At 42.5% G+C, this 15920-nt stretch overlaps 1 protein-coding gene across 1 annotated transcript; it reads left to right on the top strand.

Annotated features, from left to right (window-relative positions):
• Positions 1-1490: 1490 nt before the first annotated feature.
• Positions 1491-14171, top strand: GJA10 (gap junction protein alpha 10). Its single transcript, XM_059399245.1, has 4 exons — positions 1491-1576; positions 8474-9926; positions 12682-13014; positions 13341-14171. Exons 2-3 carry the CDS (start codon positions 8490-8492, stop codon positions 12718-12720), a joined length of 1476 nt encoding a protein of 491 aa, XP_059255228.1. The 5' UTR covers positions 1491-1576; positions 8474-8489; the 3' UTR covers positions 12721-13014; positions 13341-14171.
• The last annotated feature ends 1749 nt before the right edge of the window (positions 14172-15920 follow it).

Genomic DNA, 15920 nt, shown 5'->3' on the forward strand with positions numbered 1-15920 from the left:
GGTGGCTTAGTGGATTAAAGGCTCTGCCTTTGGCTCAGGTCATGATCCCAGGGTCTTGGGATCCAGCCCCGCATCAGGCTCTCTGCTCAGCAGGGAACCTGCTTCCTCCCTCTCTGCCTGCCTCTGTGCCTACTTGTGATCGCTCTCTCTGTCAAATAAATAAGTAAAATCTTTTAGAAAAGAAAAGGAAAAACATAATGGGTCACGCGTTAAACTTTAGCCTGGAATTGCTACTTTTTAAATGTTTTTCCTGGAGCGCCTGTAGCTTAGTCAGTTAAGCCTCTGACTCCGTTTTCACTCAAATCGTGATCTCCGGGTGGTCAGATCTAGCCCTGTGTTGGTTTCTGCGCTGAGTGTGGAGCTGCTAAAGATTCTCTCCCTCTCCCTCTGCTCCTCCTCCATCCTCTCTTGTGCATGTGCTCTGCCGCTCCCTCTCTCAAAAACAAATAAATAAATATGTAAGTAATAAAATCCAAAGATTTCTTTAAAAAAGAATAAATGTTTTCCTGCTGAAATTCACCATCTTTGGATTTTCTTTTCCTTATGCAAGTAGAGGGATTACTTTTATTTTATTTTCTAATTTTTAATTTTTTTAAGATTTTATTTATTCATTTGACAGAGATCACAAGTAGGCAGAGAGGCAGGCAGAGAGAGAGGAGGAAGCAGGCTCCCTGCTGAGCAGAGAGCCCGATATGAGGCTCAATCCCAGGACCCTGGGATCACAACCTGAGCAGAAGGCAGAGGCTTTAATCCACTGAGTCACCCAGGCACCCCGAGGGATTATTTTTAAAACAAGACTTCAAAATGAACTCTTCAGGCAAGTCTTTGGACTGCGGGGAGTAGGGATGTGCAGTAGGTAAGTCTTGGCCCTCAGTCCTGACTGGCTTCAGCCAGAGTGCCTCTTTTTACCATTTTCCAAAGTGGAATTCCTAACAGCAGTTGACTTTAGATTCTGCTTTTACAGTGTTTTGAAAGTCACTCATCTTGACCTTTTATTTTGCGGTTCTGTTTTTCTGTAACTGGTGTCATTATTTTTTTGGCATGGTAATTAATACCTTTTATCTGAAGAACGCCAAATTCTTTGCTAGGAACCTGATAGGTTAACCCAGTTCCTATCATTTCTCACCCCTTTTTTTTTTTTTTTTAAAGACTTTATTTATTTGACAGATCACAAGTAGGCAGAGAGGCAGGCAGAGAGAGAGGGGAAGCAGGCTTCCCGCTGAACACAGAGCCTGACGTGGGGCTCAATCCCAGGACCCTGAGATCATGACCTGAGCCAAAGGCAGAGGCTTAACCCACTGAGCCACCCAGGCACCCCTCATTTCTCACATTTTTTTCCTGGCAGTCTCTTTCTTTCTCATGGTAAGTCCTTCTGAATCTCATTAGCAGAAAAGGGACACGTTGCAAATGAACTTTCCTCTTCTGCTGCCGCTTTCCTATATTACCTATATTACTTATACTTTCTCTCCACTGGTGCTATGCCAGCTTTCCCAGTCCCAATGTTTTACAGCTGCTTGCAGAAAACCAACAACCCCTCCTACTAGGATATGTCGCCACCTGTGATTGAGGTGACAAGGTAAGTATTGGTACCGTTGACTGGTACAGAGGCAGTAACTCACTCCATGTGCATTTTCCTCTATCGTGAGACATTTGTTCTCTGTAAACTGTTTCCTTCTGTTTCTCAGAGTGTGTCTTGGGCCTGTCAGGGACTTCATAGATTCAACATAATTTGGTGAGAGAAAGTAGGAACTTTGAAAAAACAAAAACAGCTTGTTCTCTCTGGGAGTGGTTGTCATCCTTTTGTGTGCTAATTCCTGCTGAGCCTAAGGGCTGGTTGGGGATGAGGCAGTGGGTAGAGCTCCTCCTCCCCAGCACTGGACAGGGCGGTATTAGTATTAGTTACCTCCTCAGGACCTTTCCGGTTGTCACTGTGATATTATGGGGGAGATGCCCACTTTGTGCCTCTGCCTTAAAGATACTCACCTGCTTGCTAAAAGTCTTCAAGAATGAAGTGATCGGGGCGCCTGGGTGGCTCAGTGGGTTAAAGCCTCTGCCTTCGGCTCAGGTCATGATCCCAGGGTCCTGGGATCAAGCCTCGCATTGGGCTCTCTGCTCAGCAGGGAGCCTGCTTCCTCCTCTCTCTGCCTGCCTCTGCTTACTTGTGATCTCTGTCTGTCAAATAAATACATAAAATCTTTAAAAAAAAAAAAAAAGAATGAAGTGATCAGATTGATTCATCTGCAGGAGATTTTTTTTTTTTTTTAAACAAATTGACATGGTTGTGTTTATTTTTGCTTCATTGCCTAGTTTAAACATTATTTTCTTGAGTTAGGTAATATATTTGCTGTTGAGAGGATTCAGTGTACAAGATTCATCCCACCTCTTTCCCAGTCACTTGGTTACCTTCCCTTGAGGTGACTAATGTTAGGAGTTTCTTGTGTACCCTTCTGAATTATTCTATGCATAATGTATGATTTTTTTAATGTTTGACAAGATTCTTTAAAGTTATTACATTCATTACTCTTCACGTGAATTTTAGAATTACATGTCAAGGGCTTTCTAGGACAGTGTGCCCAATACCATATAAATACACATATTAATACATCATATGTTTTTGCTTCTAGTTAATTCTGATAATTTATACTTGAGGCTAGTGTGACAGATAGTGCAAATTTAACCTCAGCTGTTTAGCTTTTATTATCCTTTCTTTAAATCTAAATATGTGGGGATGGCTGGGTGGCTCAGTGGGTTAAATAAAGCCTCTGCCTTCAGCTCAGGTCATGATCCCAGGATTCTGGGATCGAGTCCCACATGGGGCTCTCTGCTCAGTGGGGAGTCTGCTTCTCCCTCTGCCTCTGCCTCTGCCTGCCACTGCCTGCTTGTGCTCGCTCCCTCTCTCTCTCTCTGACATATAAATAAATAAATAATAAAAATAAAATCTTAAATAAAACCCCAAAACTAAATATGTGAAAACAGAATAGTTAGATGATACTTAGAAACTAACAGTAATTTTATGTAGTTTCAAAAAAATTTTTTTAAGATTGATTTATTTGAGAGAGAGAACATGGAGGAGAGGGAGAGGGATAGGAAGCAGATTTCCAGCAGACTTCCCGCTGAGCGTGGAGACTGACTCAGGGCTCAAGTCTATGACCCTGAGATCATGATCTGAGCTGAGATCAAGAGTTCAATGCTCAACCGAGGCACCTAGGTACCCCAAGTGTCAGACTCTTGATCTCAGCTCAAGTCTTGATCTCAGAGTTATGAGTTTAAGCCCCACGTTGGGCTCCATGCTGGGCTCCTACTTAAAAAAAAATGTGCATTAGGAGCCCTGACTTGAAGTTATCATTGGGTTCCAGTGATACCTTTGCTGTCACCCCCTCTGAGATGGCTGTAATACTGCTCGAGATGTGACTAATGTAGATGTTACAAGACTGGGAGTTAAGAGACCTAGTCTCTGTCTGCACTGGGCAAGTCATTTGACCTTTCTGGAATTCAGATACTTTCTCCACAAAAATCTGACATAGATTTCTAAGGCTTTCAGATTACCTACTGAAAGTTTCCGAGCTGCCTATTTCAGCCTAATAGAGTATTGCTAGAACGATTAATTTACAGACATGTGCAGCCCCTCTCAGTCTATTGATCTCTTTTTGAGATGTTTCTACTTTCAGCCTAACATGATTTGCAAGAACACTTTGGGTTTGTCACTCCATTGTTACTTGTTCACATTTGATGAGGCAAGATTCACCCCAGGCAGCTGTCAAATAAAATTGGACATGACCCATTGATCTGTGACATGGATTCCCAGAGCAGTCAGTTGGAAGAAGTGTACCCAAAACTCAAATCACTGTAATCCTCCACAAATAAAAAAGGAAAATTCTCATTTATTTCACTTTTCATTTCTAAATATGATATACAAGGAGATGCTCAGTCATGGTTATCAGTTAGAAAAAAATACTACAAGAGAATTGCAAAGCCGCAAAGGATATTTTGACCTCCAGGGAGAAAGTAGGTTAGACTCTATTGATCAGAATTACTGTGCTCATTCTGGATTTTGCCCCAGAATCAGAGCTGATCAGAGCCTTTATATCTGCAACCAGCAGCAATTATTCTCTAATTAGCCACTCATGGTCCAACTTTAAGGTTCTTTGAGCCTGATTGTTAACTATTTTTTTGACCACCCATAAGGTAAGTCATAAATATGTGGACTTTCTTGTTTATGAGAAATAGAGGAAATCCCTATGGGTATAGAAAGATAAGATCTGAAATAAAATTCAGGAAAGGAGTCCCAGTTTTTACATGGGAGTTGCTAAGTTAGTATTTGATAATAGAATTCAAGAATATTTCTAGGACTGTAGTCGTTATTGGTAAAAAGTAGTTACTTTTAAGAAACATAGGAATATTTAAGGATTTTGCTTTTGCATGCCAATATGCATGATTGTAGTTCTGTTTTTCATGTTGGCCTAGTTTTCCTTTACTTCCTATTTAAAGGTAGTAATTAACAGGTTTTAAATCGATAGTGGCAATAAGAAGCATTAAATGGTTTAGGACTTCCAAATAGAGAATAAGTTAATGAAATGAGTAAGCTTTCTCATTGCAGGGTTTTTATATAAAATAGGTGGTCTAGATTTTTTTGTAAGTGCTAAAGGAATTATTATTTTTAAAGATTTTATTCATTTGAGAGAGCAAGTAGAGCAAGTAAGAGAGGGCAGAAGGTCAGAAGGAGAATCATACTCCCTGTGGAGCTGGGAGCCTGATGTGGGATACGATCCCAGGACTCCAAGATTATGACCTGAACTAAAGACAGTCACTTAACCGACTGAGCCACCCAGGTGCCCTAAAGAAATTATTATTATTTTTTTAAGAATTTATTTATTTATTTGACAGACAGAGATCACAAGTAGGCAGAGAGGCAGGCAGAGAGAGAGAGAGGAGGAGGAAGCAGGCTCTCTGCTCTGCAGAGCAGGGAGCCCGATGCGGGACTCGATCCCAGGACCCTGAGATCATGACCTGAGCTGCAGGCAGAGGCTTTAACCCACTGAGCCACCCCGGTGCCCAAGAAATTATTTTTTTAATAAAGAATAATGTCCAGAAATTTTTAAAGGAATAAGAAAGACCTAAACTCTTTGAGAAGGTAAAACTTAATAAATTATTGCCTCAGTTAATGAAGAATAAGTCCAAAATTTTAATATCTGTTTTTTTACTTGCAAGTACTATATGTGACTACATTCCTGATTTTTGAATTTCAAGCAATTTTCAAGTACATAGATTAAAATATAAAAATCTCTAATACCCCTCCCAAATTCTGAGATACCTACTATTTAAATTTTATTTTAAAAAATTATGTATGAATATGTATGCATATACAAGTAAGACAATTTTTTTAAAAGAACATTTTTGGGGGGCACCTGAATGGCTCAGTGGGTTAAAGCCTCTGCCTCTGGCTCAGGTCATGATCTCAGAGTCTTGGGATCTAGCCCCGCATCAGGCTCTCTGCTTGGCAGGGAGCCTGCTTCCTCCTCTCTCTCTGCCTGCTTGTCTGCCTACTTGTGATCTCTGTCTGTCAAATAAATGAAATCTTCTATAGAAAAACATTTTTTCTATATAAAAAACATTTTTAAAAAATTTTATTACTTGGGAGACAGTAAAAGTGAGAGAGATCAGAGATGGAGAGGCAGAGGGAGAAGCGGACTCCCTGGCTGAGCAGAGAGCCTGATGCAGGGCTCAATTCCAGGACCCTGAGATCATGACCGGAGCCGAAGGCAGAGGCTTAACCAACTGAGTCATCCAGGTACCCCTACAAGTTAAAATTTACATAAATATTTACTTTAGGTAAAAATCTCTCATGCCTGCTTTGAAGAGTATTCTTTTTCCCTTTCCTTTTTTGCCTCTCTTTGCCCCTCTATGTTCATAACCTCCTATAGACATCCAGTAACCTATATTAACTTCCTGGGTGTTTGCCCTGTATTTTTTTTCTCTGTGCTCATATAGTTACATGTGTATACCTCATATACATATGCATGCATATATATTTACATTTATAGCATTTTATTTTATTCTGATATAAAATCGTACATTGAATCTATGGATCAATTAATTTTTTTTAAAGATTTTATTTATTTATTTGACAGACAGGAATCACAAGCAGGCAGAGAGGCAGAGAGAGAGAGAGAGAGGGAAAGCAGGCTCCCCGCTGAGCAGAGAGCAGAGAGCCTGATGTGGGGCTCGATCCGAGGACCCTGAGACCATGACCTGAGCCGAAGGCAGAGGCTTTAACCCACTGAGCTACCCAGGCGCCCCTGTATCAATTAATATGGGGGAGAATTGACATCTTTACAAATACTGTTTTCCAATTCCTGAGAGTGATATATCCCATAATTAATTTATATAAATAGAGGAGTTTGTGTATGTGTATTTGGCATTATGTCTCTCCTTGAAACTCTGTCCTTTGGTTTTAGTGACACTGTACTCATGGTCCCCCTCCTCCACTTTGGTCATTTCTCGTCTTTATTTGTAAACTTATTTTCCTATACTGGTTCTCAGTGTTCTGTCATTGGCTCACTTTGTCTTGTCCCTAAGTGACTTCTGTCTATTCAGTGATTATTCACAAATGTTTAAATGTTTATCTCTAGTTTGTACCTTTCATTGTTGTTCTTATTCTCTAGACCCAAATACCTTCTGGACATTTCCACTTTTGCCATTCAACTTTGTTGGATAAATCTAAAACCTTTTTAATTACAATTTTTGGCACTGATGTCCTTAAAAAAATCTTGCTGTACTTCAAAGTTATAAAATGTTATATTTTATTCTAATACTTTTGTAGTTGACTTTTTTACATTTAATACTTTATTCCACCTGGGATTTATTTTATGTCTGGAGAGATAACTAGAGAAAATGTAATGATTCTATGTTTTTTTCTCTTGTTGTTTTTTTTTTTTTAAGGTTTATTTATTCGTTTGAGAGAGAGAGAGTGAGGAAGGGGTTGAGGGAGAGGGAGAGAAAGAGAATCTCCAGCACATTCCTGGCTGAGCACAGAGCCTGACATGGGGCTTGATCCCACAACCCTACAGCCCTAGATCATGACTTTAGCAGAAGCCAGGAGTCAGACTCTCAACTGACTGAGCTACTCAGGCTCCCCTCTCTTGTTTTTATGAGTTGATATTCATCTATTCTTTTTCACTAAATGTCCATTTTATAGGTTAGTGAGAGTACTTTTGACTAAGTATTGTGAGGGCTGGACGAAGTATATCTTGTTCATTGTTGGATTCCCTGGCATTTAGGACAATGCCTAGGTGATAGTAAGATTTAGTCAACATTATTTAATGAATGAATTATGGAAGGGGAAAATACTTTCATTACTGGTTTTAACTTAGTAATGCTTTCCTGTTTTTTTCTCTATATATCTTTAATATCAGGAAATCTGCATCTTAGAAGTCTTTAACCAATCAAACATTTTAATCTCATCAAACTTTGCAAAACATTCTTTTTCTCTTCAGGGTAAACCAAATAACTTATTCATGTCAGCTATGCTTTGATTCTTTCCTAGATCACAAGCTTACTAGAGAAGCAGTTTATATTCACTTTTCTTCTAAGTTAACAAAGCTTTTATGAAAACATGCTGTTGCAGATGTGGCTTTGTGGATATAATCACATGTCTGTTACTGTTTCTGTGTCTGCTTAATTTTTACTGCTACGCTGTGCCTGTTCCAGAGGGTTTATTTGGCTGATTTGTTTTCTTTACTTGCAATGGGAGTTATGTATAATACATAATGAGGATCTACTTGTTTTTTTTGTTGATGATTATCTCAGCGATAAGGTCAAGGAACTGAATTAAAATGGAATGACAATTCATCCCACCATTATTTAATGATACCTTCTGTGTGCAAAGAACAAAATGCTGTGGAATATGTCTCTGTCTGCAAAGAGTGTATCTTTCCACAAAGAGGTACAGAAAACACAACCATCACAAAACTCCTGTTAGGCACAATGTCAAATGAGTGGTATAAACAATAGTGTGGGTATTCAATAAGGGGAAAAATCACTCTGACTTGAGATGGCTAGGGAAAACTTCCTGGGGAAGGTGAGACTTAGTTAAGACCATATAGGATGTCTGGTTAATGTGCATCTGATGTGGTAGAAAAATGAACACAATTTGTGATGGAATGCATTGTACAAATGTGAGGGCTATTGCATACAGTGGAATGATAGTCCACCTCATGTGGGAGAGGAGAGGGTAAGCAGGAAATTGGATCAGATTGTGCACTGTCTTTGGTTTTTTGTTTCTTGTTTTTGTTTTCCAAAAACATATTCTTGGGAAGTATCCTATTTCATCATGCATGGGCCATAAATATTAGGGCTGGAATATCCTTCATAGCTTTGCTGACATGAATAAAGAACCTGGTTTATTGATGAGCCTGTGTCTTTGTATATTATGTCTATGAGTGCTATTAACTTCAGTGTTTTCTGTATGTTTCAGACATTAGTCTCATACCATGGGGGACTGGAATTTATTGGGTGGCATCCTAGAGGAAGTTCACTCCCATTCAACTATAGTGGGGAAAATCTGGCTGACCATTCTCTTCATTTTCCGAATGCTGGTACTTGGTGTGGCTGCTGAAGATGTCTGGGATGATGAACAGTCAGCCTTTGCCTGCAATACCCAGCAGCCCGGTTGCAAAAATATCTGTTATGATGATGCTTTCCCTATCTCTTTGATCAGGTTCTGGGTTTTACAGATCGTTTTTGTGTCTTCTCCTTCTCTGGTGTATATGGGCCATGCACTTTATAGACTCAGGGCCTTTGAGAAGGAGAGGCAGAAGAAAAAGTCACACCTCCGAGTCCAGATGGAGAATCCAGAGCTTGAACTGGAGGAGCAACAAAGGATAGATAGAGAGCTGAAGAGGTTAGAGGAGCAGAAGAGAATCCATAAAGTTCCTCTGAAAGGATGTCTGCTGCGTACTTATGTCTTACACATCTTGACAAGATCTGTGATGGAAGTAGCATTCATGATAGGCCAGTATATTCTCTATGGGTTTCAAATGCATCCCCTTTACAGATGCACTCAGCCCCCTTGCCCTAATGCAGTGGATTGCTTTGTATCCAGGCCCACAGAGAAGACAATTTTCATGCTCTTTATGCACAGCATTGCAGCCATATCTTTGTTCCTCAATGTACTGGAAATATTTCATCTTGGAATTAGGAAAATTATGAGGGCACTTTATGAGAAATCCAGCAATGAGGGCATTGAGAAGGAAAGTGGCACCCCATTCCATTTGAAAAAATATTCAGTGGCCCAGGAGTGTATAATTTGCTCTCCCTTGCCTAAAAGAATCTCTCTACTTCAAGCCAACAATCAACAGCAAGTCATTCGAGTCCATGTGCCGAAGTCTAAAACCATGTGGCAAAGCTCACAGCCCATGCAACTTGAAGTAGACCCTTGCTGTGTTAAAAAAGAGTGGGTTGAGAAGGATCAGCACAGTGGACAGCTCCATGTCCACAGCCCTTGTCCCTGGGATGATGGCGCTCAGATTCAGCACCCTAGACAGCAAACACGCCTTTCCTGTGTCCGTCAAAACTGCAACTCCCACTCCTGGCTAGGTACAGAGACAGATCCTAGATACGGCCCATCCTATGCAACAGGAGCCTGGGAGCAGTCCCAGGATCGACGAACCTCAGGAGAGCCTCTCACAGATTTGCACAGTTACTGTAGAGACAGCGATAGCAGTGTGAGAAAGAGTGGGATCTGGACAGACAGATCTCACCCGGGCAGTCGCAAGGCCAGCTTTCTGTCCAGATTGCTGTCTGAAAAGGGACAGTTGCACAGTGACTCAGGAAGCTCCAGTTCTCGGAATAGCTCTTGCTTGGACCTTCTGCACCGGGAAAATAGCCCCTTGCCTCTGCCTTCAGCCACTGGGTATAGAACATCAATGGTAAGTAAAGACAGACAGCCTGACTGAACACAGAACTATTGCAAGAGGTTTTCCACCCTGACTACTTCTCAGCCTTCACTTTCCAGCTTCCTGGTGTGTATATATATGTGTGTTAAGAGAGGGAGAGGTGGCGAGGGAGGTTAATTTATGGAGTTAAATCCTGTCATTCAATACATTCAGTTAAATTCAATTCACGAAATGGATTTACTGAAAACCTACTTGATATCCTTCAGTCTTGTAAGTGCTGGGTTTATAAATGGATAAAATAGTGTCTCTGCCATCCAAAGGGCTCAGAGTCCGGGTAGGAAAGTTAGGTAAGCAGGCAAAAGTCATCAAGTGTAAGGTGCTATATTAGAAGGGGTGGGCAGGCAAAGAAAGGAGTGGTCAATTCTTTATGGATGGGTCAGGAAAAGCTTCATAGTGGAGGTTACTTTTGAATTGAGTCTTGAAAAGATGTGGTAAGTTTCTCAAGACCTCGGAGGACTGGGGTACATGAAAGAAGGCTATCCCAGTACAGGGAGCAGCACAAAGCCTGAGAGGTGTGACACAGCAGGGCTGTCTGGGGAGCTATGTGTGGCTGGGGCACTGGTAAGTAGGAAGGCTATGGAGAGGGAATGCTGGAGAAGGAGCCATGGAGGTCTTATGGGAAGGCAGTGGAGAATCCATAGAGGGTGTGCTGTGGAGAAGTGATGGGATCAGTGTTACATTTTAGAAAGCTCTGTCACAGTGTGGAAAATGGATCAGAAGAGGGGTCATTTGTAACCTTGAGTTGCCCTTGTCTCACTAAGGAAGGAGGATGTGCTCCATTATTTTAATAGCTCTGGCATTTAAAAGTCATATACAAATATTTGGTGGTATATTTCACAAAGACCGAAATCAATATTGTATTGATTTTAATTCTGTTTTCTGAAAAGTCAGTGTGGAATAAACATTTCCTACTCATTGTTTACATACAATGGGTATTTACTGTGGATTCTTCTCAACTCTAGAAAAAAGAATGACACTTGCTTTATCCACTGCTCCTAACAGCTTTTTTCCATTAAAAAGAAACTCCTCCAAGTTTGGAGGGGGAACTTCCTAGTTGAGCTCACTTGTTTGAGCTCACACACTTGCTTTCTCCTCTTAATAATGATTAAATCTATGATGATTGAGTCTCTACCCCAGTTTCATATCTCCTGTGAGATTAGAGATATTTTGTTACTATACTAAAGCCATATCTTGAGGAAGAATCACCCTTCCTAGATTTTTTCCTATAATACTTCTTTCAAACTGATACTCATTTCTTGTCATGACCAGTCATCTAACCAGGAGACTATGTTTAGGATCAGACTGTGGCTACTTAGAAACCCACACCAAACTACAGCAGGTTTTTCGATGCTGGCTATGAGTTAGAGTCATCTGGGGGCTTTAATAAATCTTTGTGTCCAGGACCCATCCAATTCCAGTCAAACCAGAATCTCAGGGGGTAGGATGCACATCAGGATATTTAAGTAAATTCTATCCATAATGTGGGGCTCAAACTCGTAATCCCAAGATCAGGAGTCACATTCTGTGATTGACCCAGCTAGGTGCCCCTGGGATTAGTATTTTTTTTTTTTTTAGATTTATTTATTAGAGAGAGAGAGACCAGGGTTGGGAGGAGCAGAGGGAGTGGAAGAGAATCTCCAGCAGGCTCTAGGCTGAGAGCAAGGAGCCTGATGTGCTACTTGATCCCACAACTCTGAGATGCTGAGATCCTGAGCTGAGCTGAAACTGAGTCACCGCTCAACTGACTGAGCCACTTAGGTGCCCCTGGGATTGGTACTTTTAAACTCCCCTGGTGATTACGATGTGCAGCCAGGGTGGAGATTCAGTATTTTAGAGTAACCTTGCCAGTGGTTACTGCTTTTACCAATATTTGTGAAGTCAGCAAGACAGTTTTAATAATTCTCCCTTTATTCTACCTCTGTCCATGTGAGAGGAGTCTTCGTATTGACAGGGAATTGAGGGAGGGACGGTAGTGTTTAGGTGAGGTAGTTTTTTTTTTTTTTTTAAAGAATTTATTTATTTATTTGATAGATCACAAGTAGGCAGAGAGGCAGGCAGAGAGAGGGCGGGGTGTAGGGGGGAAGTCGGCTCCCTGCTGAGCAGAAGAAATAGAAGAGAAGAAATAGATCACTTGTCCGAAGTCATACAGTTAGGATGTGGTGAAGCGCAGTTCTTGGACGTAGCAGGGACATAAGTTAATGTTTATTGGTTGAGTGAATGAGCTGGAATTTTATTCCAAGCCCATCTGATTCAACCTGAGCTCTTTCTATACCTCATTACTGCTTCTAGCTTTCTCTGCACAAGGCAGCCTAAGTTTAGAAGATTTTTAGGATCAAGGATAGATTATTACAAAATGGAATATTCCACATTTGGATCCCTTTTCTCTTCCACATTACAAAATAACCCCAAATCTGGCTAAATGTAGAAGGAACAAAGATGGAGCTTTGGAAAAGGTTAACTGACAGTTTTAGACCTGGATTTTGGACAAAAACAATAACTGGAGGAGGATAAGTAGATGGCAGATGGGATTCATATCTTTCAGGGAATAAAACCTCTTCTGTGGTCATTCATCTCTGGGTCAACCTAGGGAGAATTGTCCTCAGCGGGTTTTGATTGGACCCCTGGTATTTGTGACATACACAGAGTCCCAGGTGGGTGGACAGGATTGACTTTTGCAAGCCCTTTGAGTCTATTTTGTTTTGTTTCTCTTGTTTTGTATTTCTTTCAGAACATGCTTCTAGAACTTTCATCTATTATGAAAAAATAATTCATGCGTGGGGACAGAAAAATGGACCGAGGAGCAGCCGGCATCTGTGGCAGAAAAGTTGCACTTTTGATAGCTTAAACTGTGAGAAGAACTGTGGGAACCATTCCCTCCACAGAGACACCCACTGGGCAATGGGTGTGTACAGGGTGGCCCCAGCTGGGCCCACCTGCACAGGAGATTCTCCTCTGATGGGGCTGGATGGACCTCTCACTGCCCCACCTGGCCTCACTACCAGTGCTGTGTCAGGCAGGAGGAGGCAGGGAGGAAGTGTGCACCAGGAGAGAAAATCTCGGGGTAAGAGCTGCTGCCACTCTGACGGGAGAAGGCTTGAGAAATGGCTATCCTTCCCCAACCTAGCAGCCTGGTGGGACTTAGTGCCCTGCTCGTTGCAGAGAGCACCCCTGCTCTGCGGTAGCACAGCAGCAGTTGGGACCATTGAACAGATAGGTGGATTGATCAATCGATTGATTGATCTCCTATTGGTTCCATCTCTCTGGAGGACCCCAATACACTGGGGAATGCCTGGGATGCTGTGGAAGGGGAGCCCAGCATTGGATGGGGCTGGGCTGTGCTTCTAGCCCAAATGGCTACTGAGTCTTCTCTGTCTCCATACTTTGCAGAGGTGGCAATGAGGTGTGGAGATATGAAGAGGCATGAGCTGTTCCACAGTGAGTTGGTAGAAGAGCCAGTGAAGACCAGGTGGATGAAAATGATGCTGGGGCCAAGTCCAAGTGGGTACCACCAAGGGGCACACCAGATTCCAGGTGCTTAAGATGCATCAGCTCTACCTTGTACAGCTGTGGAAGATTATTGTTGATCCCCACTTTATAGATCAGAGGAAGCTCAAAGAGACTGAGGAACATGCCCCACAGCTAAAGGTCGCGTGGCTGAAGTGTCTGCTCTACAGATGGATACAAACCCGGATCTCGCTGCTCCAAGGCTCGGGTTCCTGCCAGGAAGCGTTGAAGCTGTGCGCTCCCTGGCCGTGACAGTCCGCAGCCCCTGGGCAACAATTGATTTGCATAGCTGCCTGTCCAACTAGCCTATGGAAGCTATAAGGATAAGGGCCGTGCATTTTAAATCTTGGATGCCCAGCTCGCAGTACAGTGTTAGTTGAATGAATGTTTGTTTCTGTATGGATGCCAAAGACAATATATGACCTTTCAACTCTCCTATCTGTTCCTTACTCGCAGGTGTTCTGTCACGTCCTGTCAATAGGGCCATTTTGAGAGACTCTTTCAGAAGCCTGTATGGCAGCCTTTTTTCCCCTTTACTTTAAAATTCCTTTGTCCTCAGAAACCTTGACAGGGTCATCAACCATACAGCACAAAGAGAAGTTAAACAACATGTTAAAGGGTGAGTGTAAAACGTGATGCTTCCAGTATATACTGGCGTGCCTCTGACGGATTCCTTCTGTTGCTTCAGGGTGAGGATCGCTGCATCAGGGAGGCACTTGTCTTCAAGGGGGAAGAGTAAACCCCAGCCATGAAGAACCAGTAATGCCTCCTCCTGGCTGACTGAGCAGGCCAGCGGCAGGTGTATGTTGGGATCTGTAGGAGCCAGAGGTATGAGGATAGAAGGTATCATGTTCTCGAATCAAATGAAAGGAAAGACACTCACATAATGGGATGTGGGATGAGTGGCTTTTCCCATCTCTCTGGAAAGCAAAGGTGCTAAATGGGGACAATTGGAAACCCATTCCACTCAGAGTCCTATCACAAGGCGGGTGTTCAACATCGAATACAGTCTTGCCAGTGCATCCTACTTGAGCGGGGAGGGTGATGGGTTGGAGAAGAGTGAAAAATTCTAGAGCTGTTTGAAACAACAGCTTAGTTATTCCCAAAGAGATACAACAAAACTGTTGGCAGGGACTGGTGTAGGGGAAACCAATCTGGGAGTCCTCACTGTACCCTGGAAGTAGATACAGATCCCTCCGAAGGTGCGCGTTCGAAGGAAAGAGGATGGCTGCTGCCCATCTGGGGCAGGGCAGTGTTGGAATGCCCCTCTTCTGCAGACGGTGACTTCATTCTGTTTCAAACTATGATTGTTACTCCCAGTACAAGTGCAAGTGTGAAGGTCAAAGTAGCGAATGACCGTCAGGTTTCTCTTGTTCCTTTCTGTCCTTCCCCACCCCCCCCCCTTCTCCTTCTCTTTTTTTTCCTCTCTCTCTGTTTCTTTAAGATTTTTTTCCCTCTTGTTTTCTTTTCTTTTCTTTTGACAGGAAGAGAGACAGAGCGAGAAAGGAAACACAAGCAGAGGGAGTGGGAGAGGGAGAAGCAGGCTTCCCTCCGAGCAGGGAGCCCAGTGTGGGGCTCGATCCCAGGACCCTGGGATCATGACCTGAGCCGAAGGCAGATGCTTAACAACTGAGCCACCCAGGGGCCCCTCTTTCTTTTTTAAAGATTTATTTATTTATTTATTTGCGAGACTGCGTGAGCATGCAGGCATGACTAGGGGAAAGGGGCAGAGGGAGAGAGAAACCTGAGCAGTCTTGGAACTGAGCACAGAGCCCGATACTGGGCTTGATCCCACAACCCGGCTGAAATCAAGAGTCGGACGTCCAACCCATGGTGTCACCCCAGATGCCCCTAAATGACCAGGTTTTCTTAGTAGAAAAATTGGGGACTAAGACCCACCTGCTTTTTCAGAATGGATTGAATAACTTCATATCTTCAGGCAAAGGACTGTATTTGACCTCTCACACCTACAATGTTATGCCTGTATTGTTTCGCTAACAGTTGCTAAAACCCATTATATGCTCCCTGGAAGCCCTCCTTGGCTCAGTAGAATGCCCAGGCAGTGGAAGGCAGTACCTTTTAGTTTTCTCCTCTGGCAGATGGGGTGAGGCCAGGCACGTCTGGTAGCTCAGATCTCAGCAGCTCTTCAGATATCATGAGAACGTATTATTTATGGCCTCTTCGACAGCTTAGCCAGACCACCCCAGTCCAGTGTTAACTCTTAGTCATGTAGCCTGCCTGCCCTTCAATACTTCGCTTTCCCTTTACATCAAAATCCAGGACTCAAATGATCAAATACCATTTTCTAGTTTAATGTATTTACTCCCTTAGCCACAATTCTAAACTCCTTGCCCTACTCATCATTGTATGTTGATGTTGGTTTAATGCCCCTTTTTCTCTGGTTAGTTTCTTTTAGCTTTCTGTTTTAGTCATTCATTCATTCATTTACTCATTCCTTCTACT

Source organism: Mustela nigripes, chromosome 5 (genome assembly GCF_022355385.1).
Source record: "Mustela nigripes isolate SB6536 chromosome 5, MUSNIG.SB6536, whole genome shotgun sequence".
Lineage (NCBI taxonomy): Eukaryota > Metazoa > Chordata > Mammalia > Carnivora > Mustelidae > Mustela > Mustela nigripes.

Coding starts and splice junctions, on each gene's coding strand:
- GJA10 (XM_059399245.1), top strand. CDS start 8,490: ATGGGGGACTGGAATTTATTGGGTGGCATCCTAGAGGAAGTTCACTCC. Junction 9,927..12,681: donor CTGGGTATAGAACATCAATG/GTAAGTAAAGAC, acceptor TATTTCTTTCAG/AACATGCTTCTAGAACTTTC.